The sequence below is a fragment of the Meriones unguiculatus genome, chromosome 8 (assembly GCF_030254825.1).
Source record: "Meriones unguiculatus strain TT.TT164.6M chromosome 8, Bangor_MerUng_6.1, whole genome shotgun sequence".
Classification (NCBI taxonomy): Eukaryota; Metazoa; Chordata; class Mammalia; order Rodentia; family Muridae; genus Meriones; species Meriones unguiculatus.
Window position 1 is genome coordinate 34,668,830 of NC_083356.1, and position 25,024 is coordinate 34,693,853.

The following is a 25,024-nucleotide window of genomic DNA, read 5'->3' on the forward strand; positions in this document are numbered from 1 at the left end:
AGTTTTCATACAATGTGAAACACCATTCCTCTTAGGAACTCTGCTCTAGCTCTCCTGTGTTCTTAATTAGGTTGTGACAGATTGGCCTTCCTGCATCTGGGAGATGGGGATAGCATGCAGGCCATGCTGCAGCTTGGAGAGATGCTCTTCTGTCTGACATCCCGTTGCCCAGAGGAATTTGAATCTTATGGCTGTTACTGTGGAAGAGAAGGAAGAGGAGAGCCAAAGGACACCTTGGATAGGTATGGATGGGGAAGGGTGGTGCACAAATGGCAAATGAGGTTGCTAGCATCTGTAAGGGCCCTTGTCTGCATTGGGCTGTACATCAAGTCCTTTAAGGAATGGGGTCTTGGCATCTATTCTTACTTAGGGTGCCATTATAACACTACAGACCAACTTTCCCAATAAGCAGCTGGGTTTAACTATTCGTCTAGTAAAGGAATAAGTCAGGTTGAACCAAATCTCTTGATTACAACTATAGACTACCACACATCCTAGAAGGACCGGCTTGCTAATACACATTGCATGACTCTAGACTGACCTCTTATGAAATGGTCCACATACTAGAGGCCTGCATTTGGTTAACTCAGAAGAAGGCAACATTTAATCTATACTCCTAACTTTTAAGTGCTTTTGCTAAATTTCACGACCACCACTTTTCAGGGAATTTCCTTAGCTTCATATACATACCATTCACTTACATACAAATTCAGCCCACATCTTGGGGGGCTTTTTTGTGTGCCAGGCACCAAGCAAAGTAGTAGACACACAAAAATGATTATAGCTAAACAAGGCAGAAAAAAAAACTTTTATGAGCAGGAGATGACTTTACTGAAAGAGTTAGACAATTAGACAAAAGTACATAGATGAAATAAGTAATGATGTGGGATTCACCTTGGGTTGAAAAAATATTCCAAGAACACAGTTGATAGGATCTGGAAGACTGATTACCCATTATCCACCCACCCACTCATCCACCACTACCCCCATTTTAGTGCTTACCATTAACATAGATTCCTCTTTCTCTACTGCCTGATCATTCAGGCTGTCAGTGAAAGAAATCAAGGACACCCTCCCCCAAAATCCTCCAACAGGAATGAGCCTACTGAGATTTTAATTGTAACAGTTAAAGCTGCAGTGGCATCAAATGTGTTTATATAATGAGGTGCCACAGCATGCCCTCTGTCCTCCATGACAAAGGGAGCTTTAATAGTGTCAATATTACATAATACACAGAACTCTTCAGTGAGATAATGAAGACAGGGACATAGCCAGCAGCAGTCTCTATGTCCTATTAAATCTCGTGAGAAAAAAATGGGGACAATTTTGGAAGTGCCTTCTGATCATTGACCATATTTCATCAAAATATGAAATTTGAGCAGTTGAGAAGTCAGTATAATTTTCTGACATCTACAGAAAAAGCAAAACCCAAAAGTTATACGTAGAAACTGTGAATCACAGCTTGTTACACTGGTGTCATGCCCTGCAAGAACATAAGTTCACTATCATGTATTCCGTTAAATCACAAACAGGTGATTTGCATGAATGTGTTGATCACTTATGATTCCTAATGATAGTAATTTTAGATTGCAACTATTGTGTTCATTTTCCATCCCACTCCTGTAACCCCAGGAAATATACATATAAGACAGCATGGCTCAACTGTAATGGTAGCTGAAAATGGGGCAGTCACTGACATCAGCTATTGGGTAATGCGAATGTGTAATGTAGGACTATTTTGCCTGGCAACAAAATTGGTAAAGCTGTCGTGTGGCTAAGAGCAGGGTGTAAGTGTGATCATCCTTTGTTGGGCTGTGGCCCCCAGGAGGGAGCACATTGAAACTCACAGTTAATCCTGACACTAATCCAAGAAGGCAGCTTCATTACATCTCCTACTTCACAGAGGAAACATATTCAAAAGGCAAAAGAAAAAGTGGGAAAGTTGGGATATGGGCTGGAAAACAGCATTGCCTTAGACCTGAAACCTCCACTTAGCTAGCCAGTGGATTTTAAATGTCTATGTATAGCTAAAATCAGAGCACTAATGAATAATTGTAGACCACTATTGACTGGCACCTTTACAAGTGTCCTACAGACATCATCCAGCTGAGGACGATACTGAAGATGTTAGGCCAGAAGATATATCTGAACACAAGACATTGACTCATTTATTTGTGTTTGCTGGGGCCCCAATTTGTGTTGGACCTGTGCTGGATGCAGGTCTTCGAGGGATAAAGAGATGACCTATAGGTGTGAAGCTAAGTGTTCTATTGTGTAGAAGGTTAGATAGAGAAGGATCACTATATTGGCATGAAACACATCAAGCTCAAGAGGTCACCTTCCTGAGAAACCCTTCATTCCCATCTGTTGGAAAGGTGCAGAGATGAGTTGATTTGCCATCAATAATAAAATAAAAAATGTAGAAATTCAGGTATACAGAATGGAGTTGATGCTATGGTCGAGGCAGCCTCTTGGCGCTGTACACAACTTGACCAGCCTTTGAGGTGTGTAGTAGCTTGCCTTACATACTCAAAAAAGAGCCCTTGGCACATCTCAGCACCACACACAGTATGGAGAAAAATGACCTTATGAAGGGTACTGGATTAGTGGGGAACTCTGGGAAATAAAAAGTTTCCTTGGCCTTAGGTGCTGTTTGTCCCATCACTGCTGTTTGGAGCAAGTGAGACACCTGGGCTGCCTGCATGGGAGGCATTCTCGGTCATCTGTGGTATGTGAAGACCACACAACCAAGTGTAAGTGTGGTATTTGCCTACAGTCCTCATGTTATTGTGTCTGTTTTCTGGCTGAAGCTAGACTACAGCTACCTCCCCTAGCACTTCATTTGTACCATGATCTCATGTTCTTCACTTTGAGGCAGGTCTTTATATCTCTTTCCATGGATGAGGGGCTCATTTTCAAGAGCCAGAGTCTGCTCCCTTAAGCATCAAAGCTAATTGACAGTCTCAGTAGCCTATGCTTACTGAGCCATGCTCAGTTGTTCTAAGCCTTTGAAAGGCACAGTTAATCCTCACACCAATCCTAGGAGGCAACTCCATTACTTTTTCTACTTCACAGAGGAAACAAATGATGCTCACCATCCATCAAAAACACAGAAGGAAGTGGGAGAGTTTCAATCTGGGCTGGAAAACAGCATTCCCTCAGACCTAGAACCTCCCCTTAGTTACCCAGTGGTTTTAAGATATTCTGCCTTCTCCTAATAAGAAGACCCTGTTCTGGATTTGATCACCTGAAGAATGTCATGATGGAGAGTGATTGGTGGCTCTGGCTAAAGGTGTGCCTAGCCCACAGCTCCACTCCTCCCCATGTAGCCCACAGAAACAATGTGTAAAGTCCCCACCCTGGTAGGCATCAGACCAACCCCTGTGGGCATCAGCCCTGAGCACGTGGCAAAGTACCCTTAAATCAGACTCCTGTGTCCACTGTTGCTCAGCAGTGGATGGCCTTCTCCCATGCTGCTCCATAGCCTAGTAGCTTAGAAGGAAACACTTCCTGTGGGGCTCTGAAAGTGCTCTGGAAGGCTTTCTCCTCATTTTTAACTCAGGCAGCAACTGGATGGACCTGCTATCCTCTTTTCTGATTCTACATGCCATACACAGCATATGGATTTCCACAACACTCTGCTTGTGCCAAATTTAATGGGAGTGCTTGCATGTCACTCACTCACTGATTCAGCTTTCCCCTAAGCCAATAAACTTTCATTGGAAACAATGGATATAACCATGATTTTTTTTTTTAAATATCTGAGAATAAACAACTTTTAACAAAAGAAAGATGTAGTTTGGCTTATGGGTTCAGTCCCATGGTCACTTTTCCCCTATTGCTAAGAGCTTGTGTGGAGGCAGAACATCATGGCAATGCAATCACTTCACGGAGGTTGAAAAACAAATGGTGGGGAGATGAATGGATGGAGGCCAGGGATGAAATATATCCTTATGGAGCACACACACACACACACACACACACACACAGTTTTTCTCTTCTTAGCCCCGCTGCCTTGTTTTTACTAGCTCTTAATGCCATGCAATTACAAAACCATCAATGTATTGGATTACTTCTGAGGTCAGAGCCTTCAGGGTCTAATTACCCTAAACCCCATAGCTTCAAAGCAGTCCTTTAGAGCAAGCCTTTGAAGGGCATTTGAGACTCACACTGTAACAATAATGAATGTGTGTGACCCTTACTTCAAATTGCTCACATCCTGGAAGTAAAACAAGCAATAGCCACTCTACCAACAGGTAGTCAAGTTGTCTTGGGGTGTTGAGGGCTTTTACTACAGAGATTGCAGTGAAGACCAGATAATCGGGAGGTGGTCAGGAGAGGCGGTGAGGTGAGACTGACAATAGGCTAACAGGTTCTAGGGTGGCATGGGTGTTCCATGGTATCCTGGAGTACCCAGGAATTTTATAACAGGAAGTGAGGCAGAAAGTATCATCAGGTACAATGAGAAACACAAAGAACTACTTTTTTTTATTAAATTTTTATTTTTATATTAATTACAGTTTATTTACTTTGTATCCCAGCTGTAGCCCCCTTCCTCATTTCCCTCCCAGTCCTACCCTCCCTCCCTTATCTCCTCCCATGCCCCTCTCCAAGTCCACTGATAGAGGTCCTCCTCCCCTTCTGTCTGACCTTCGTTTATCAGGTCTCTTTGGGACTGGCTGCAATATCCTCCTCTGTGGCCTAGCAAGGCTGCTTCTCAGGGATGGGGAGGTCACAGAGTCAGCCACTGAGTTCATGTCAGAGACAGTCAAAGGGCTACTTCTAGTAGGAGAAACAATTAGAACAGTGCATACCAGATACCAAAGGTGTGCAAGAGGGGGTCTGGAAAGGGGAATGATTGTGGTTTTACAAGTGGCTTTGTGCCCTACCTGGAGTCTCATATCTGCTCCTCTGCTTTTGCTAAGGTGTAGGACAGAGCCTGTGTGAGAAGCTACTATGCGCCTGTGACCAGATGGCAGCTGAGTGTATGGCCTCTGCCTTTTTTAACCAAAGCCTCAAGTCACCAGACTGCCCCGAGTGCCAAGGTCAGCCCATATCCTGTGAGGATGACATGCTCGGGGGAAATGTGGCCTCTTCTGTGGACTCCAGTTCAGAAGAGGAGAGCGAGGAGGTCACACCCCAGATGGAACGTCCAAGAAGCAGGCTTCTTGAGAAGCCCCCTGGTCCCTTTAGGACCAGGCCCCTCGGTGGAAGATAAGATGCTGCATGCTAGCAGTTCTGAGCTGCATGAGCTGTTTGACCCTCAGTCCTGTCCATAGGAGCCTTAGCAGAAGCTTAAAGGTAGCAGGGACAACCAGCTCCTTACCCATAAGCCTCCTGAAACTTGTCTGCAGACGAATGTCTGGAGAATGAATGCAGACAACACTTTTCTTTTTTTCTGTACTTTATTAAGGAAGCTCAATAAATTCTCTATGCCATATGGCTTGTATCATGTCTAAGGGCTGTTTGTATTGATATATGGGTGCATGAGTAGCTCCCAAAGGTGAGAGGTCAGAAACAATGAGGGAAAGGACTCAATTTCCTGACCTCTAAAAGTTGTTATTTTCCTTTGTTAGAAAGTAAGTGTATGGCTACCCATGGTTGTCAATGGTTCACTAATGATGACAACAGTGCTTCTGCATGGGTCAGATACACTTGCTACCCTTGTTAGGAGAGCTGTTATAAGGTACAGCTATAGCCATGATAAACCAGCCATCATGATCCTTGGCCTTAGGCCTTTTCTAAAAAAAATAAAGATTACTAAGGCCCTTGACTGATTTCACATCCTCTAATCTCCACTTTATACTTCTGAGGACTACTTCACTTCTACAGGGCAAACTTACCTCATGGAAGTGGAGCCCACACACCTGCTTCCTACAATTTCTGACTTCTGATAATAAGCGGTCTTGGGCAAAAATCAGCACTCACGAGCATGGTATCCAGGTGTTGGGGAATGCTCAGAGGGACACCCTTGTTCAGGAACAAACATCAAAGGGGAAATGTTTTCCCTTTCATGTCTCTTAAGGAGGGAGCTATGATACTGACTCTCTAGAATATCCAGGAGAGCTCTCTCCAGGCACCAGTAATAGCTGACTTAAAAAAGGGACTCATCTTTGTCCTTCCATTTCACCATCCATACCCTTGCTGAGGTTCTCCAGGATCACTTCTCAAAGTAACACCTGCACATAAGCCTTAACACAGGCTGTCATATGGAAGCCTGAACGTGACACTGCCTCTGGCTCAAGTATAAGCTAATGGCTGAACACAGCCCAACCAAGATAGTTTATCTTTACACCCTGGCTTTGCTTTTCACCAATTTATATTAGATGACAGAAGAATCAGTCATGGTGGAAAGCCTGGGGCAGCATTCAGTTTATCCTCGGGAACAGGGTCAGAACTGTGGATGACTGTCCTAAAAGCTGAGATAGTGCAGTCTAGTGCTGTATTAAGAAGGCAGTGTTTAGGTTTCCCAAAGCAGATCCTGTGACAAGGTTTATATGAACGTAGTACTTTTGGAAGTCGTTTCAGAGAATACTGGACCCCAAGGAAGATTGTCGTTAATACTTAACAGAGGCTTATCCCATAATTCAGGCATGACACAGTGGTTTGGTTACTCTCAGTTAGGCTGGGAGGGTAGATCATACTGTTCTCATTTCACAGGTGAGTGATCAATCACTTATCTATGACTCACTAGCTTGGGTTGGATTTGAACCTGAACCCACAGTCCTCTGTCATAGTGGCTAATTCAAGAGGCTCATGCACTATGGCTGACAAGGTAGTTGTACAGGGCAGACTAAGCTCAGGGTAGCATAAGGTATGAGAGAACAGCTGCTTTTCTTGAGAGGCTTTGTGCAATTTATAGAGCACAAGGTGTAGTGGGAAGAAGTCACCGAGGCTAACAAGGAGATGGTGACTATGTGAGGGACCCAGTAAACTTAATCTAGGCTCTCTTCATGCTAAGTTACGGTTCTGATGATTCTCATATACGTGGAAAAGAATCCTCCCAATAGCAACTTTTATTAAGTCAAATGTTGAAGAAGCTTAATTCCACATATGGAATGCTAAAATAAAACGCACTTACACACAAGATGCAATTTTTGTTTTATTGCTTACATATGATTGCACAATGAAATTTTACATTTATAAAACTTACTTCATTACAGCAATACAAGTATACTCATTAGTGAGACAAATGAGTCCCCTTTGTGGGAGCGGGGCAGTTAAACTGCTGGTTAAAGGTGGTATTACTCTAAAGGTAATGGGTTCTAAAGGAGGCTGGAGGGAAAGGAGAGGAGAAGGAGGAAAGAGAGAAAGAACGAATATGAAAGTTCAGGTAAAGTTCAGTGAAACTATGTAAGCAGCCACAGACACACAAGGATCACAAGCATAGGAGGAACATTTAAATTAACTGTTCAGTGTCACACATATAACTAACTGCACACAGCAAGGACAATGATAAACAATTTGAGTATTACGTACCTGCCAAAACAGACCAATGCAACGAACCTCATCAAGTCCTGAAGATTCAGTACCTGAACTAGCTACAGCACAGCCTGCTCACTTGCTCAAATGCAATCCCTGCAAATGTGGACAGACAGACAGATATACACTGCCTGGGAATCCTTGTCAACAAGACCAGTTCAGTTAATTGGACCTAAGACATTCAGAGGGTACTGTAGTTTAAGAGTAACAAAACTCAAACCAACAGTTTATGAATACCAAGATAAAGGTGTGATAAAAAGACTAACTGCAAGGGTTCTTTGCATGCAAAGCATGCCTTGTCAAATAACTAAGAAACAAAAAATTTTGTACAGCAAAGCTTGTGTTCTTCATGAATGCAAGTGAATATATATCTTTTCTTATACTATTAAATTATACACTTTTCCATACAAAAGCACACAGTGTTAATTTATAAAATGGCATCCAAGTGGATGATGATTGTTTTTTGCATGTCCCCCTGTTTATATTTTAAAGGCAATCAAGAATACCCTTCTTTTAAAATGAAGAAAAAAGGGAAACAAAAACGCATAAAGTTTAACATTACCGGTGACACATATTCCCCGGTGGGAGGGGAAGCTACAGTGATAGCTGGAGCAGGGCACTGGTCTTCCAGTGGCAGCTGCACTGTCCCTCTAAGGATAAGGTCAGGTAAATCTACACTTAATTGGTAGCCCAGGCTGTCCTGGCAGAGGCTTTAGGAAATGGACCCCTCTTCAAGATGTTTTACTCTGTTGTAAATATTAAAGATTTGGGCATGCCTGTTCTATGTCCATTTCCATTTTCCTACCTGCCTTTTTGTATTAATGTTGCCCCCAAAACCAAACCCACACAGGTAACTAAAACTACACCCTAGTCTTCATTTCATATTTTTTAAACAAAAACAGAACTAAAGCTGAATTATTTGGGGGCTATAATTTTTGATAAGAATACTGTTTTTATGTAAAAAAAAACAAAACAAAAACCAACTGAATTTGAAAAGCTAGAGTTATAAGTGATTCCAGAAAACTGTGGTGTCAGAATTTTCTAATTGCAGAATGCTTATATTCAGCATGTGGCGGTGTCCCTAGCATGTGCAGGACATGCTGACTTTGCAGTCTCACAAGCTGGAATAAAGGTAGCTCACACTCACAGACCTTAGCTAGATCACACACAGCATTTTGAAGTATATAACTAATCTTCAATAGAGATGCACACAAGTTTTGGTTCAAACCTTACAAATTATAAGGTTCACTGGGGAAATTTTTTACTATTAAGACTTGAAACAATGTACAATATAAAAGGTAAATTCATTTTAAAAATCTGAAATGTGTAGACTCTACACAGGTGAACAGGTAGCTGTTTTAAATGTCTTTTCTATAGTAAATATATATTTCATTTAATTAATGGAGTCACAGCAAAATACAACTATAGTTTCAAAGCACATTCTATAAACTAACACATTATATGTGAAAAAAACTGCATTTTTTCGTACTCCAAGCGTGAGCTCTAAAGGGCTCAAGGGCTCAACTTGAAGCACAAAACACAGTATCATAGACCCAATAAGGCCTGGCCAGTTTCCAGAGAGGAGCCTAGATGGAAAGACTATTCAGTAGATGTTTTCCATCGCTGACACCCTAGGAATGCCTGCCACACGTCACCATGGAGGACTGAAGGGATGTCTACACAGATCATCTGAAGCGTGAGAGAATTTGCAATCCTAGAATCAAGAATTTATTTACTTTTGAAGAAAACAAAAGCAATTCATTTCTAAGCAGTTGTGTAAACACTTAAGAAATACAGCAGACATTTCATACATTTTCAACTTTTTTTTAAAAAATCATGTCTGTGTAAAGTTTAAAATATACTATTTAATGGCATAATGTTAAAGCAATACATGTTCAATCTTAAAAGCTAATAGGAACCTCAAAATGAATAATGTGGCATAAGCCGATCTTCAGAAGTACTCTAAATCAGAGTCTCTAAACTCGTAATACAGCATGACAAATATTGGTTAGATTTAGAGCCCATAACATTTCAGGACATGTCAGTAAGCATTATGCAAATCCTGAAAACTTGTCTTGGCCTTGCTTTCAGACTTTAAGGTCCTTTTAAATGTTGTAGTCTTCATGAACCAGTCAATATACACACAGATCTGGAAACTTCATCTCGTAGACTGGGATGGACTGATATTGGGCATGCCCAGAAGTAATGGTCAATGTTCCGGATGGACTGGGAGGAGGTCTGTAAAAGGAAAAACATGGTGCTATCAGCATGTGCATTTACAATATTCAACCATTGCCTGCAAACAGCAAACAGTTCCTTAATTGAAGGGCTCAACACAGTGGAGGTGCAGGCCAGCTATAAACCTATACAGGCAAAAGATAAGGATGCTGGCTGCTTTAAGTCCAAAACAAGCCTTGTTCTGTGTTTGTACGTATATTTCACTGTGCATTTTTATGAGCTACATTGTTTCACAAGTATAAAAAATATATCCTCATGCATATCTCTCCTATGGCAGTGTGGCATTTTGTTATGTAAAGGTATTTTATCTACTAGACAAATAACATATACATACACACATACATGGTCTAGAGACTTATAAGCAAGTAAGAGTTTCTACTTCTAAGTAGATTCACAATTTTATTCTTGGTATGTATTGTGGCAATACTGGAAATTTATAGTGATTCAAGGACTGGAGGCAATCCTTGCTAATCTGAAAGGCAAGAAGAAATCTATTCCTATTATTATTTTTTACTTTTGAGACACTATTAGTGATAAACATCTCTGTGCCATCCATTTTGGTTTCTTTAAAAAATAAACTCATGAATTCACTGTTTTCCTTCACAGAGACATACCAATTTAGGAAATTAACCTTCTGTCATATAGTAGAAATGCTTTTTACTAGTACATCATTTAATTCTCTTAGTTAATGAAGATGAGTATGTACATACACTTATACACATATACATGTATGTGTGTGCACACACAGACACATGACACACACATATTCTGAATTCATCCTGCTGTCTGTTATTCTACAAACAAAAGGCTGCCTTTCTCTTTGCAGGAATAGTGAAGAAATGTCCCTCCTGTTCTCACTGATATATCATGTTTGGCCTACAGAAGAGTAACTCAACAACTGTTTTCCTTAAAAATCCAAAATCTTATCTTTGTCATAAATACTTTTATATCTCAATTTTTCTGTATTCTACACAAACCCAACCTACTAAAAATGCCAACCTGACCAGGCTTTATAGTGCATGCTTGAGCAACAGCAGCAAGACCCTACAGGAAGATACTGTCTCAAAAGAGTCAAATAAACAAACAAAAATAAAATAAAACAAGTTTTTCTTGGAGTAAGCAGAGTCTCTGACTGTTCCTTCTCCTGCTGCATTTTTTTCTACTTCCTCTTACACAAGGACTCTTCCAGATAACCCTTAGCATTTTCTTTAAACACAAATTAATAACTATATTTTGTGAACATTTTGACTACAACAATGGGCTAATCTGTAAAGAATTGATGTCTTTATGATTTTAGTTTACTATTTAAGAACAAAGTATGAGGGCAGGCAAAATGGCTCAGTGGAAAAAGGTAGTTTTTTTCAAACCTGATAACCTGAGTTCAAGCCTGGGAGTTCCCATGGTAGGAGAGAACCAACCCTTGGAAGTTATCCACTGAGGTCCCACCCTATGCTATACATACACAAAAATAAATAATTGTTAAAAAAAAGGACAAGGTATGAGTTTTCTGTATATAAATATCAAGTATAACTCAGACTTAGTTATTCTGTAGTCTCTGCTAATGTATCCTACGGTTATCAAGGTTTTCACTAATAATCTGCATAAGGATTAGCTTCCTATAATTACCTTTAATTCTGAACTGCCTCAACTACATTTTGCAACTGTTTTTCTTATTTTTGTGACATACAGTCCTATCAAATAACTTTTCAAGTGTTCCAAAATATTTATAACACCTTTTAATGTTTTATTAATGAATCATTTTCAGAGTGAAATGCACCGACCTTAAATTGACATATGTATACACATAGGTAAACCACAGCATGATAAAGACAACAAATATTTTCATTATTCAAAAGGTAAAGAACAAGTAACAGGAAAATTCAGAGAGAGAGAAATCAAGACAGCCACTGGTGATGTGAGAATGAGTGCGTTCCATGAGGAGGGTGGCTGGTAGCCACATCAGGAAGCTTCTTTTGTGCTCTCTCAGTGGCCATTAAAGCTACGGACACTATCTAAATCTTCTACATCACTTTTGCATTTTCTTCATTACAATGCTTTAATACTTGAACAAGAATGTTAAAGTTTATCATTAAAAGTGTAAAGTGAGATTCCATTAAACAGAGGCAAAAACAGGAGTGAGGGCAAGTAAGTCTCTGCTGGAGAAAGCACTCTCCTGTAATCTCTGATGTCCTGTGTATAGGGTCCAGCAGCAAGCTGCTGTTATTCATTTTGCAGTTGCTTTGCATTCCTCCTTTAACTCTGTACCCAATCCATGGTGAATGAAACAAAACAAAACACCTGTGGTATAACATGGTTCCGCTTCACTTTTGCAGAGCACAAACTCTCTTCTCTAGCTGATCAAATAAACAGGAGAAAATGTGCAGATGGGTCTGAAAACCTATGGTGTACCATACCACACCTTCACCTTCTCTGTATTACACAGGCTTTCCCAGAACTTCTAAAAAGGCAGCTGTGGACGGACTACTACTGAAATAGCAGTACCCAGCAGTGTCTGGGACAACCTATTTGCTGCTAAATATTAAGTACCACCAAGCAGATCAGCCAATGCCTCAAATGTGATCACAATATCAGGAAAATGAAAACTAGAATGCTGTTCTTAAAATTTTAAATCTACACAAATAACATGGCGCTCCCTAGTCCACTTGGGAACACAGGTAGGACCAGCAAGTTATATTACTTTTCTAGTTCTGTTATCTATACCTGTAAACTCAAAAAGAATATTTACTTCCTCTTCAGAACTAACTGACATAAAGGATGCAACCTAAGGCCAAGCATACAGTAGGTATCTGGAATTTTAACTAACAGACAGTTTTAAATTTGGCAATTTTCCCTGAAAAGAAACTCTATAGCACCCTTGATATTTTAGTCCATTTCTCTTCTGAACTTTTATGAATGAGCAATTTTTCTCCTTAGGAACAGTAAAATGGTGGGAAATATGTGATGCTGATAAAAATGTGTTTTACATGTGAAAGTAGAAAACAAAATAGAATAAAAACAAGTCAAGCAGACCTGAATGTTTTACCAGTCTCTCCTAGGCATTAGATATAAATTTAAGAAAAAAAAAGGGGGGAGGGGGACTAATTTTGTCAGGTCAAAAAATACAATATTTAGCTGATGTAGAAAACAAAATTCCAGAAACAAGGCTGTGTGTGTCCCCTACCAGGTTATCTTCCCCTGGGCCAATTTCCACCCTGAAGCGAGACTTTGTGGCTGCACCTCCTCTGCAGGAGCCTAGAGAGCCTTCCCTTCTTCTCAGGCTGAAAGACTTATGAAGAGGCAGACCATGACCAACAGTGGGGATACACTGTATATTTTGGAATATACTTCTCATCATAACTTGAAAGAACACAGGAAAGCTCAAGGGAAGCCAGTGACTGAAATGACCCATCCATACTGGTATCAGGGTCACTGCTCTGGATGGAAGTAAATAAACTATAGACGGAGTGGGTAAAAAATGGCTCAATACAAATGATTTCCTTGTTAAACACAACATTAGGATGTGGGTCTTCCAAATCACTCAGATGTTCTTAGAGGGCCATCTAAAAGAGAAAGCTAGAAATGCCAGGAAATAACCGGGCAAGAAATTGCTCAGACTCCCCCTGTAAAGAGAGTGAGAACTGAGACAAATGTTGCCAGTTGGATCGTATTTATGCTCAGTGCAAAGCAGTTATTAAACAAGCACAGCCATACACAGCTTCTACTGGTTCCTGAGTTACTACTGCAGTGCTAACAAAACCCTTACCGTATGGTGAGCTCCAATATTTGAGCAAGTCTATCATGAAGCAAATTTGCCTGCAAAGGAGGAAAAGATGTTAAAGATTTATTGCTTTCCTGCCATCTAGTAGACAACGCATGACTGTAAGTATGAGGCTGACATATAGATTGTTTTAATGCTCCAATCTGCAATATTTATTGGAATTTAATGTAGGTCTTCTCCCTATCCCCACGCCTTTCAAGTTCTATAGCTACGAGCTGAAACACACAAAATAGCCATAGTAAAATCACTAAAAACCATTGGAAACAAAGAGAACAAAACCCCAAAGCAATGATAGCCATTAACACCCAGCTTAGGCTCTGCCATACCTATCACCATCATCATAGAAGCACATTCTTTAGTTTAACAATTTTGTCTTCAGAGGCTGGAGCCATGATATGCCTAAAGCTTGGATCCTGCCAGCCAGTGATCAGAATGAACTCCAAAGAGCTGCTCCCCCATAGATTCACTCACTTTGGATTCACATTGCGCTGCTATTTCTTCAAAAGGTGCTTTCTGGAACTTCTCTATCACAAGACGTCTCTTTTCCTTTTCCTGTTCTTCCATCCCATTTGTTTCTATAAGAAAGACCAGTTAAACAATGTCATAAAATCCTGCCAAAGACCATGGGAGCCAATAAGCTATAATCCCCCAAAGAGTGACTAAAGGGCTACTTTTATAGGGGAAAAAAGCAAAATACATAACATTCCTTAAATGTTTCACTGAATACTAAATAATGCAAATAAAAAAAATGTTAAATCCACAAAAGAGTTAAAGCTCCACAGCATAATGCCTACCTTCAGAGAATTCCCACATCTCTTACCAAATATATATATATATATATACAACAAATGTCCAAATACACACAGATATGGATATGCACATACACAAATCTACAAACACAAACCTACAAACACACACATATATAGTGACATATACAAGAGAGAATAACTTACCACAAAACAAAGGGCTACCAGGGCTTTCCTAAATAACTCTTTCATGTAAGATTATGCTGCTCTTAAACATATATGGTGCTAAGTATTTGTTAAACTGAATCTTGATTCCAATGAACAGAGAACTAAAATACAGCTGGATCATGTAAAGCCAATGTGTCTGAGTCTTATAAAGGGAATTTTATTTTTAAATCTTAAGGCCTTGATAGTCTCAACAAAGTTTGTTAGATAGTAAAGAACAGCTGTCTACTTTGTTTATACCACTGTGTTTGCTTATGTATACATATATATGAGACAATTTTAAAAGCCTAAACAATGTACTTAAATAAATGATCTAATTTATAGAGAGCAACAATATTTTTTCCTTTTCTTTCTGCTCATGTTGTGTCATTTAAAAAAGCACCAAGGCAGAGATGTGTTTTTTGAGAGCTAGCAAGTGCTCCACAGCTCACCAATTGCTTTCTTCAGTGCTTCAAAGGTGATTTCTTCAGTGTTGCTAACCTAAAGGGAGCGTAAAAAGAACAAAGAGTCAAGAAACGTCAATACAACTAAGAGTCTTGCCAATAATTATATTCTTACCAACATGCCAGTCATCTAAGCATTTTTACAATTATTTTTTCCTTCTTTTGATTGGCTTGATCTGAGATTATATTCCAAGCAGCAAATGCTCTATACCTCTTCACTACCTGTAAGAATGGCCTACAGTGCCTTCCTGATCAGACATATAAAAGGTATTAGACTATCAGAGCAAGAAGCAGCTCAGCACCCTTGGATGAGGCCTCCAGTGTTTAAAGGGCCATAAGATACCCAGTGACTGACCTGTTCTTGGTAAGGAAAGACCCTTTGACATAATCAAGGCTGAGATTACAAATATATTTTAGCTATGTGGTAAAAAAGAATTAAGCATTAAAGAGCCTTTATAATATTTGTACTATAGATAATATACAAATCAAACATAAGATAACCTAAGATTTTGAATGGTTAAGAGAAATGGTCTGTAGAGATGGCTCAGTCAAAGACCATACATAGAGAAGACATAGACCCCCTGCTCAGATGTAGCCCATAGACAACTCAGTCTCCATATGGGTTCCTTAGTAAGAGGAGAAGTGACAGTCTCTGATATGAACTAGGTTGCCTGCTCCTTGATCATGTCTCCCCCATAGGACAACTTAGCCAACCCAGAGAAAAAGAGGATCCAGGCAGTCCTGATGGGGCCTGAGAGGCTAGGGTCAGACAGTAGGGGAGAACGACTTCCCCTTTCAGTGGGCTAGGAGAAAGATAAGGGAGGAAGAGGGAAAGAGGGTAGGACGGAGAGGATATGAGGGAGGCGGGTTACAACTGGAATACAGAGTGAAAAATTGTAAATAATAATAATATAAAAATACCCCCCCCAAAAGAGCATTTGCTGCTCTTTAAGGCTCTTGCCAAGGATTACAGTTTGCTTCCCAGCACCCACATGGTGTCTCACATCCCTGTTTAACTCCTTTTCCGGTAGATTCAACATCCTCTTCTAGCCTCCTCAGGCACCAGGTATACATGCAGGCAAGACATTCACACACATTTTTTTTAAAAAAAATAATAAAAAATGAAGCTTTCAAGGAATTTCTACATTGAAAAGTATTTACCCTAAAACAAACACAGTTTTTATTTCCTGTGAATACCCTTTATCTTGGACTCTCAAATATCTCATTTTGAAATTTGTACAGTTATAAAATTAAATGTTTTATGACTTGTAAACTTTAGTACTTTTGTGCATAAAAATGGATAGTGGTACTTTATGAGATACCAAAACATTTCACAGTGAGTAATAAATCATCACTAAGTATCTCTAAATAAAAGTTAAGTAATGATACAATACATAAGTACTTGCCTGGCACTTCGGTCATCCCTAATTTTAGCTCATGAGCGTCTTTTGCTAAGTCTAAGGCAGCAATACTAAAGAAAGCAAGACTTCGTGTTCTGCACCTTAGCGTCTCTTAACAAAGGCTTTAGCTGGAAGTCAGGCAGCAAGAGTTCCGCTACCTCAGCTTTGCTACTGAGGGCCACAGTTCTAGTTGAAGTCAGATTAAACTTTGGAATCTTCAGTTGCATTCTAAATATTTGGAGCAGATATACAAGATTAGGCTCTGGCTAATCATCTGTATCTAGAAGCAATCTAGCACTAGCATTTTAATGAAGTAAACAAAACTCACTGTTCTTAGACTGGGCTAAATAGCTTCAGATTTAGAAGAAAAAAAAAACTATGTATAATACAGGACAAAGAACAGGGTAAAGTTAGAAGGCCAGTAAGTATTCTTGTTATATTAATGTTTACTGATCAATGCTGAAATAAATACGAGTAACTGAGAATAGCTAACTGATGTGATTTTTCCTCTCCTCACTATAAGCTACTTACTTTTGTCTATAAGGCAATTCTGTTCTGTCTTTTGGCATTTGAATAACCATTACTATTGTGTAAAAAAAAAAAAAAAAAAAAAAAAACATATTCTAATGAGTTTGAAACTCAAATGTGCTAAAGTAAATGTGACACAAAATTGTACTTAACAGACATTCAGTGTGTGATGTATGTGACTGAGGACTTACAGCACACTGTCTTTGAAAAGTTCATATATTAATGAATTTTTAATGTAAGATCTTCCCTCTATCTTCCCTCTATAATATCTTCATGTAAATATTTTCAGTTTATTCTATTAAAACAGATTGATTCTTTACAATAATCCCAAGTGCCAAACATATATTTTAAAATAAAAAGTAAAAGCAAAAGGAGAAATAAAAACATAAGCATGAAAATATGTCATGTTCCTGATTAAAATCAAGCCTAGAAGCCAAGGCTCTGAGCAGATTTCTTCACTGAAAAGATAACAAGAGTAAACTCAAACTCATTTAATAAGCTGGCACAATACCTCTTTACTAACAGAAGTGCATATACAAACGTAGCTTTGAAGAAAGAGGTGCATTTGTGCAGGATGGTTTAGCTTCTTCAAATATTCTGTGTGCATACACACGTATATGTGCATATGTGTGGAAAGTGCAAGCATGTTGAAGTGAAAAGTTCATGTTGGGATGTCTTCTTCAGTTGATTCTCCACCTTCCTTTAGTGTGAGGAACAAAGGAAGCCTTGAGTGAATATGTAAGGAAAGGATGAAGTTTTGAGTGAATGTGTACTACCAATAATGACCAATGCCTCAGACCTCTGGAAATCAGCCTTTTTTTAGGTCAGGCTCAGGAAACTGGCTGTGTGCAAAAACTGGCAATTGCAGCTTCCTCCTCCCAGATGCCTACAACCTGAGATTGCTCCCCTACAGAGCCCTGCCACTGAGACTAGATAATAGGCTGAAGTTCTGGGTTGTTGCAATTAATACTGCTCAGTGAGTACACAGCCTACCCAACTCCAGCTTTGCTGAACTCATCTATCCTTACTTCATTCCCTCACTGCCCCAATCACGTTTCCATCACAACAACACTATTCCTTTTTTTATGCATCTTTATATGTACACATGTGTTTGCAGAGTGTTACATGTGTAGAGAGGTCTCTTGTGTGCTGGTGTAGAAGTCCAAAAGTTGATGTCAAATATCTTCCTTGATCACTCTCCAGGTTATATACTGCACTAGGGTTTCTTGGCAAACCCTGATTTCACCAATTCCATTGAGCTAGCTTGCCCTAGTGATCCTGTCTCTACCTTCTGAATGCTGAAATTAAGATGGATGCCATTTATGTTGGCTTTTCTGAAGTACCAGTGACCCCAACTCTGGTCTTTATGGCTATCTGCCACCTCCTTTGCTCCATTTTGTTTTTTGAGACGTCTCCTCACTGAACTTGAGGCTTGACATTTGGGTTATACAGGCTGGACAATGCGCCTCCAGTATCTGCCTGTCTCTACATCTCAACATCTTATGTGGGTGCTGGAGATTCAGAAGATAGGTCCTCATACTTGCATAAGCCTTTACCCACTAAACTTTCTCCTGAGCCCACTTCAATGCTATTGAGCTCCACTAAGAAGTGATTGCTAAGACAAAATAATTCTGTACAATGGAAAACTAAACAGCCAAAAAGATCTAAGATGTTTGTTTCCTGACCACTAAGTAATTACAAATGAACTGTTAGGGGTTGAAAGCTAAGGGAATGAAAAAGCATGAATTCAGGCAACTCAGGTACCTTGTTTCTTGTTTGGATAATCCTTTATTATACTGTATCAGTGAGAAATAATAAAATAGCTAGGAAGGAAAACAATGTATAAGTCATGAAGAGGAACTTGAGTTGAGAGTCTATCATTGTGTCATTTTTTTTAGTTGGCTATCAAAAAGTCTTGTGTAAAATAAGTCCTGGGAGTGCTGACTGTTTTTTCTTTCTATAACTGAGAGAACACTCTCTTGTGCTCTATGAAACAGTAGGAAACCATCCAGCAGATGGCACTGTAAGCAGCCAGTACTTTTGAGGAGCAGTTCACTGAGATGGCTTAAGTCACATTAATTGCTAGTATCCAAAATAACGAATACTTTTTTCTTATAAGTGAACTTCTGAGGTAAGGATGTGGCCTTGTTGGGGGGTGCACAGTTCCATCTGCTTTTTGTATTTTATACTTGATAAACAAAATTAAAAAACAGGACTTAGAGAGCTTAAGAGGTCATGCATAACATGTATTTAAAGTGAAACAAAACAAAATAACTTGGCTTCTGTTTTTTAGACCCTTTTGCTATATGGAAATCCAAAGCAAAAGTCTAATAAAATATATTAACTTTATGCATCTTGATGGACAGTTGGAATGAGTTCCTAAGAATTAAATTATACTATGTTCTACTAACAATTTAGTTGACTTGGGGATAATTTAGATTTGTAGTGTGAAGGGAAAATTTTCTTTTAAATAATAGCTACCTTATGACAGTTCTCCACCATAAACTTCCAATGACTTACCACATCATCAGAAGGCACACTGCTAGATAAAATGTCCACCTGAATAGATACGGTATCCACAATACTTTTTCTTCTAGAAAGACGATCTTCATCTGAAATGAAAATTGTTTTTTCCTGTTATTTCTTAGAAATGTTGAGCGTTACTCAAATAACTATTTTAAATTGTAGAAGTAAGTTTGGGGGATTGTTCTTTACAAATATTTAAGCAATGTGTTCTCAGCTTTCAATATATTTTATTTAACTTGTAAAGTAATTGCTTTTAATCATTCCTAGGGTGCAATACAATGTTGGACGTGCATACAATGTAGAATGATGAAAGGCTGGTCAGCACATCCACTCTCAACCACAGCCATTCTTTGTAATAAGAACATTTAAAATGTACCAATTGATCTTACAATTGTTTTGTATTTATTTTGTGTCTGTGTATGTGCATCCACATACAAAAACACTTATTCCTTGGTATACATATGGAGGTCACAGCATAACTATAAGGAGCATAACCAGTTCAGTCCTTCTACCACATAGGTTTGGGGAACTGAACTCAGGTCATCAGGGTTGGCAGCAAGGACAATTATCTGCTGAACCTCTTGTCAGCCTTAACTTCTCTTTTAGCGAACTTGAAATATATACGATAACTAGCAATGGTCACCATGTTGTGAAATAAAACATCAGAACTTAATTCTTCCTATGTTACTGGAGGTAGTCATATTGTCCTCTAGATTCACCCATGTTGATACAGACGTGAAAACTGCCTATTTTTCAGAATACTGCTGCCCTGTATATAAAGATCACAGTCAACTGTTTCTGTATATTGGTTGTTGTGAGTAAGAAGTGCTGAGATCAGCACACAGACATTTCAAACACTGATTTCAATTCCTCAGGGTGTGCTCACAAGTGGGATTGCTGGGCCATATGGTAGATGTTTTTAGTTTTATGAAAGAAAAAGAAAACTCAGTTGAATTTTCCAAAGTGGCTATAATAATTTATCATGTCACTAATTATGAGAGCTTACACCAATGTGTAAGGCTCCTTTCTGGGCACTCTTGACGCTTGTCATCTTTCACTTTTATGATAACAGCAAACCTAAGAGGTAAAAAAATAGCATCTTGTTCTGATTTTATTTCTTTTTTATGATTATAGAAATACGGTTGAAAGTTGTTCATGTAACTATGAGCTTTCTGTATGCTTTTTTTTTCCCCCAAGCATTGTAATAGGAAAGACCAGGATACAAGAATAGCTACTAGCCATGATTCTCTAACAAAAAAAAAAAAAAAAAAAAAAAGGGAAGGTACATCATGCATCCCAATGCTTATTCAACCTCTGCTGGAATGGATCAGGACAGTGTCAGGCTCTCTAATGCACATGCTCATTTTCAGGAAACCACTATGAAATATCAAATTAGATGCTTGCTATTCTGTAAGCATTAGTCCTGAAGGATATAGTTCCATCTCTCTGACTTTCAGAACCACCCAAGTACTTTCCAATGCCTTCTCTCACCCAGAACTATAAAGCATAGGTCACAATGTTTCCTCTGTGGTGAGAGTGACTATTCCAAGTGGTAATAAAGAGCCTAATTGGGTCCTTTCCTACTCTTACTCTTACTGCTATGAAGGATCTATTTGGCCAATAACACTGTGGCTGTAGTAGGCACTTGGGAGACTGACCAGGACTTTAACACCATTGTTTCTCTACTGAATGCCAGTTTAACATCTCCAACTTCTAATGCATCAATTCTGTTTGGAAAGTTCAATTCTGTGTCTAACAAGCCATCTTTAACTCTATATTGTTCTTTCAAGTGTGCTGTCATTAAAGAAATCTACATATTTCTTACCTAGACGCTAAGGATAACCTTAAAAAAACAAAAGTCTTCTTCTGTTTTCCTTCTGCTAGTGAAACCATTTCTGAAGTGAATGACTTTTATCCTAGCTATGACATAGAAGCTGTACAGCCTACTGACTAATGTACAACTCCCTAAGAGTTCTGTGTCACTGCATATATATAAATTATGATGTATATGTAAGAGGAAGAGACATGGAAGAGGCTGCTTACAATAGGTTCTGTGTGCCAAATTACCTAGTAAGAGCAATATCCAGATACAATTTTATAACCAGTACCACTAGAGAAGCCTTTGTTTAGAATACCAGTAAGCACAGGTTACTTTAGCATTTAGCAACATTCCTTTTGGAATCCATTCAATATGCACTGTGATTTCATTCCACTTCCTCACCATCCCCGTTAAGAAATTCTATAATTAGCCCACTGGTTGTCATATTAGAACCAAATTATACAATGAATCAAACTTCTGTCCTATACAGTAGACAAAGTCATTCCACCACCTGTTTTGCATTTCAGGAGAAACGACACTTAAGAAGGAAATACTGAAACCAGGCTTTATGAAAATCAGCACTTCTATCTACCTTGCTTGCTTTGGCTTCAGTTTGCATAGAGCTGGAACACTAGGGTTACTCACTAATTACTTTATGGGACAGTTACCTCTAACTATTTCAGGTAGAGCACAGACTAGTCATCATACAGTGGTATTTAGTGCATACTGATGTATTCATTATTCATTCAAATTCTAGCTTGACTGAAAAAAATGCAAGAGTCAGCTGATACTTGCTCAGACCAGTGGTTTAGCAATATCAGGCAGAACATTGGTCTTTCTCTAGAACTAGTTATTCATCTGGCTTCCCCATGAGGCTCTCATCCTTCAAGATAGTAGCCACACTATAACATCTTTCCATTACCACTCCCTCAATGCCTGACGTATAATAAGCCTAATCAGTTAGAAAGCATTCCATACTAATAATCCTCCTACTGCACACAGCCTTCTGGGTGCTGGGATTAGCATATGCCATCATGCCTGCTATATCTTAGCATTTTCATTGTCCCAAGAAATGGAGAAACAAAATGCACCCTGGATCATGTTGCAGTCAAATGCTCTACCATTTGTCAGCTCTACCTGCTGTCAGGTCTTAGAGTGGGTTGGACTCAGGGTCATGAGACTCAAGCAAAAGATGGTGACTATTGCTCAGTGCTGTCATGGATCATTTTGAAGGCATGCAAAAGCTTTGATCTCATTACAAAGTTAGTGAAATCAAATTATTAAGCACTTCAAAGACCGCAGAGACAGTTAAATTTAGTATGCTATCTAATCAAATTACTTATTATCAACCTTTTTATCCTCATGTACAAAGATAAATGCTATTTTCTTTACTACGCTACTGTAAGGATTAAGTAGGAATATGAACACCATGCTGCTCTCAATGCTACGCACAAAATATGATAAATGGAGCTAATATTACAATGGTGGTGGGTTGTGCATGCTGTCTAACACACTAAATATATTTTACTTTTACTTTTGCTTTTGTGTTCTTATCTGCTTATAATTTTTAAAATCAGTAGTAAAGGATGCTACACAGAATAAAATAATAACTGAGTAAAACTGAATAGCCCATAAAACATTACTCTTAGGACTCCTGAGTGATACAAGGTCCACAAACTAGACTAACTTAAAAACATCAGTCTTTACAAATGGAAAAAGTCTATTCATGTTTAAGGGTTTCTATCCAGCCATACAACTAATGATACTCAAATATATTCAGAATCCTCCTAAGCCATGATAAGGAGGCAGCATGAAAGAAAAAACAGGTTGTTCTGAGGGAGAAGCAACTAAAAGAAGCAAGGTCACAAGTGAATATAAGTAGTAGGATTTTTACTATAAACTCTAGTTAAACACTTAAGGCAAAAGGAAAAGGAAAGAGGATAAAGTATGTTTTGGGATAAGAACAGAGTACAATTATAGCTAAAATGGCTCTACTTTCTAAACAGGCATCCAGGGAATGCTTTTTCTACAGAACAGGGTGGGCTATGCCAGGTGGATTAGTTACCTTTGTATTTCCGCCTGGGTTTATGAGGCTTTGGGCCTGAAGGAAAGACAGCTAAATCCAAAGTAAAATATTTTATATTTTAAATGATTTAAAAAAGGAAAAATTTTAATCACATAGTTCTAATACAGTTTTTTGTTTGTTTGTTTCATTTTTTAAAAGACTAAGTTCTTACTATGTAGCCTAGGATGTCCATAACTTGCTTGGTAGCCCACGTTAGTTTCAGACTAGTGAAAACTATATGATTGCACTACTTTTGTTAATTCATAAATAAAGCTGTTTGACTAGAGTCAAAAGTTTTTTAGATTAGAGATATCTTAGTTATTCTTTCCACCAACATTAACACTCATTTATACATTAACTCTCAGAGTACAAGAAACTTTTAATTTTTTGAACAAAAAAATTAATGCAAGATATAATTTTTTCTTCAAATACAATGGCATTATTTTCAAAAACAGAAAAAGTGGACATAAAATTGGCAGTGTTTTTTGTTTTTTTGTTTTTCTTCAGAATGGTCTGCGGTCTTTCAAATGACAAATGTGAAACAGTATTGTTAATAAAAAATTCATTTTGTTTCTTTAAGAAATATTAAAGTATAAAACAATGAACAAACAATAGATTACCAAACACTTGATTTCCCTATAAGATCTTATCTACATCTTTAGAGATTAACAAAAAGTTTCTAAAACAGTACTTAAAAATAGAAAACATTTAAAAATAGCTTTTAAAAAACAAACAAAACAAAAAACATATGCCAAAAAAATGAGGGGCTGGAGAGATAGCTTAGTGGTTAAAAGCACTGACTGCTCCTGCAGACAACATAAGCTCAGTTCCCTGCACCCACATGGTAGCTCACACCCACATGCAACTCCAGTTCCAGAGGTCCCAGAGGTTCCCTCTTCTGGCGACCATGAACACCGTACAAACTAGGTGTACAAACACACGTGCAGGCAGCACTTGTACACATAAATACCAAATAACCTTTAAAAATGAGACCATGGGACAGTACTACACCTATAAAATTAACATCCATTGTTCACTGTATGGCAAGAGGTTTCTTGAACATACCTGTCACCTGTGGCACATAAGGAACTGACAGCCTCTCCACACTGTATCCGCTTCCACCCAGGGACTCTGCAATCTTGTTAGTCAGAAAATATAAAGTCTTGTCATGCTTCTCTAAAGATTTTGGAAGCCTGTCAAGTTAATCAAAACAACAAGCATTCAATATTAATTTCTGAACAAAAGTAAGTAAAACAGCAAGGACTTCTACAGTGAAAGTCTCAATATTTAGACAGAACTACAAGTTACCAGGGATTAGAGAAAATCCCATGTGTTTTAGGACTCTTCTCCCATTCATGCACCACTACTAAACTCAGCCTTGTCACTCTGCTAATGTCCATACTGACCATTAAAAGACAAACAACACTAAACTTAGGTTAGTAAAATGTAATGAGAGGGAAAGAATGAAAATTCAGCTAAATGTGAGCATAAAGCTCAGGGTCAGGGGTGACAGAAAGCCATGTCTACTTAAAGAGGCTCCCTGCTCTCTTCCCATTATAGTTATTGGTGCTTTCAATACTGAGATGCCTACCCTAAGAGCCCAAAATGTGCATCAAGTATTATGCATTTCCCCCCTGTGGACATAGGAAGGAGGTATAACATGAATTTGCTTTTGTTTCTGTCCCACAATTTTGTTATGTTATTGAAAATCTTCAACAAGAATATTGTACTCTTACAGGAGTATTCATTTACATGAGAACACACACCAAAACAA

General features: G+C 38.6%; 2 protein-coding genes across 3 annotated transcripts in view; one reads left to right on the plus strand and one right to left on the minus strand.

The window, feature by feature from the left end:
- Oc90 (otoconin 90) overlaps positions 1-5,431 on the plus strand; it is a 29,906-nt gene extending 24,475 nt beyond the window's left edge. Inside the window, exons 12-14 of the mRNA XM_021642061.2 lie at positions 71-242; positions 2,647-2,753; positions 4,926-5,431. Coding sequence (XP_021497736.2) covers positions 71-242; positions 2,647-2,753; positions 4,926-5,218 — 572 coding nt within the window. The 3' untranslated portion in view covers positions 5,219-5,431. The remainder of the gene's footprint in view (positions 1-70; positions 243-2,646; positions 2,754-4,925) is intronic.
- Positions 5,432-7,089: 1,658 nt separating this feature from the next.
- The window catches only part of Efr3a (EFR3 homolog A), a 91,288-nt gene continuing 73,353 nt past the window's right edge, over positions 7,090-25,024 (minus strand). For both annotated transcript variants that reach the window (XM_060389348.1, XM_021642055.2), the window contains 6 exons: positions 24,316-24,443; positions 19,361-19,452; positions 14,901-14,949; positions 13,970-14,073; positions 13,484-13,533; positions 7,090-9,720 (listed from right to left, as the gene is read on the minus strand). In XM_060389348.1, coding sequence (XP_060245331.1) covers positions 9,615-9,720; positions 13,484-13,533; positions 13,970-14,073; positions 14,901-14,949; positions 19,361-19,452; positions 24,316-24,443 — 529 coding nt within the window. In that variant the 3' untranslated portion in view covers positions 7,090-9,614. The remainder of the gene's footprint in view (positions 9,721-13,483; positions 13,534-13,969; positions 14,074-14,900; positions 14,950-19,360; positions 19,453-24,315; positions 24,444-25,024) is intronic.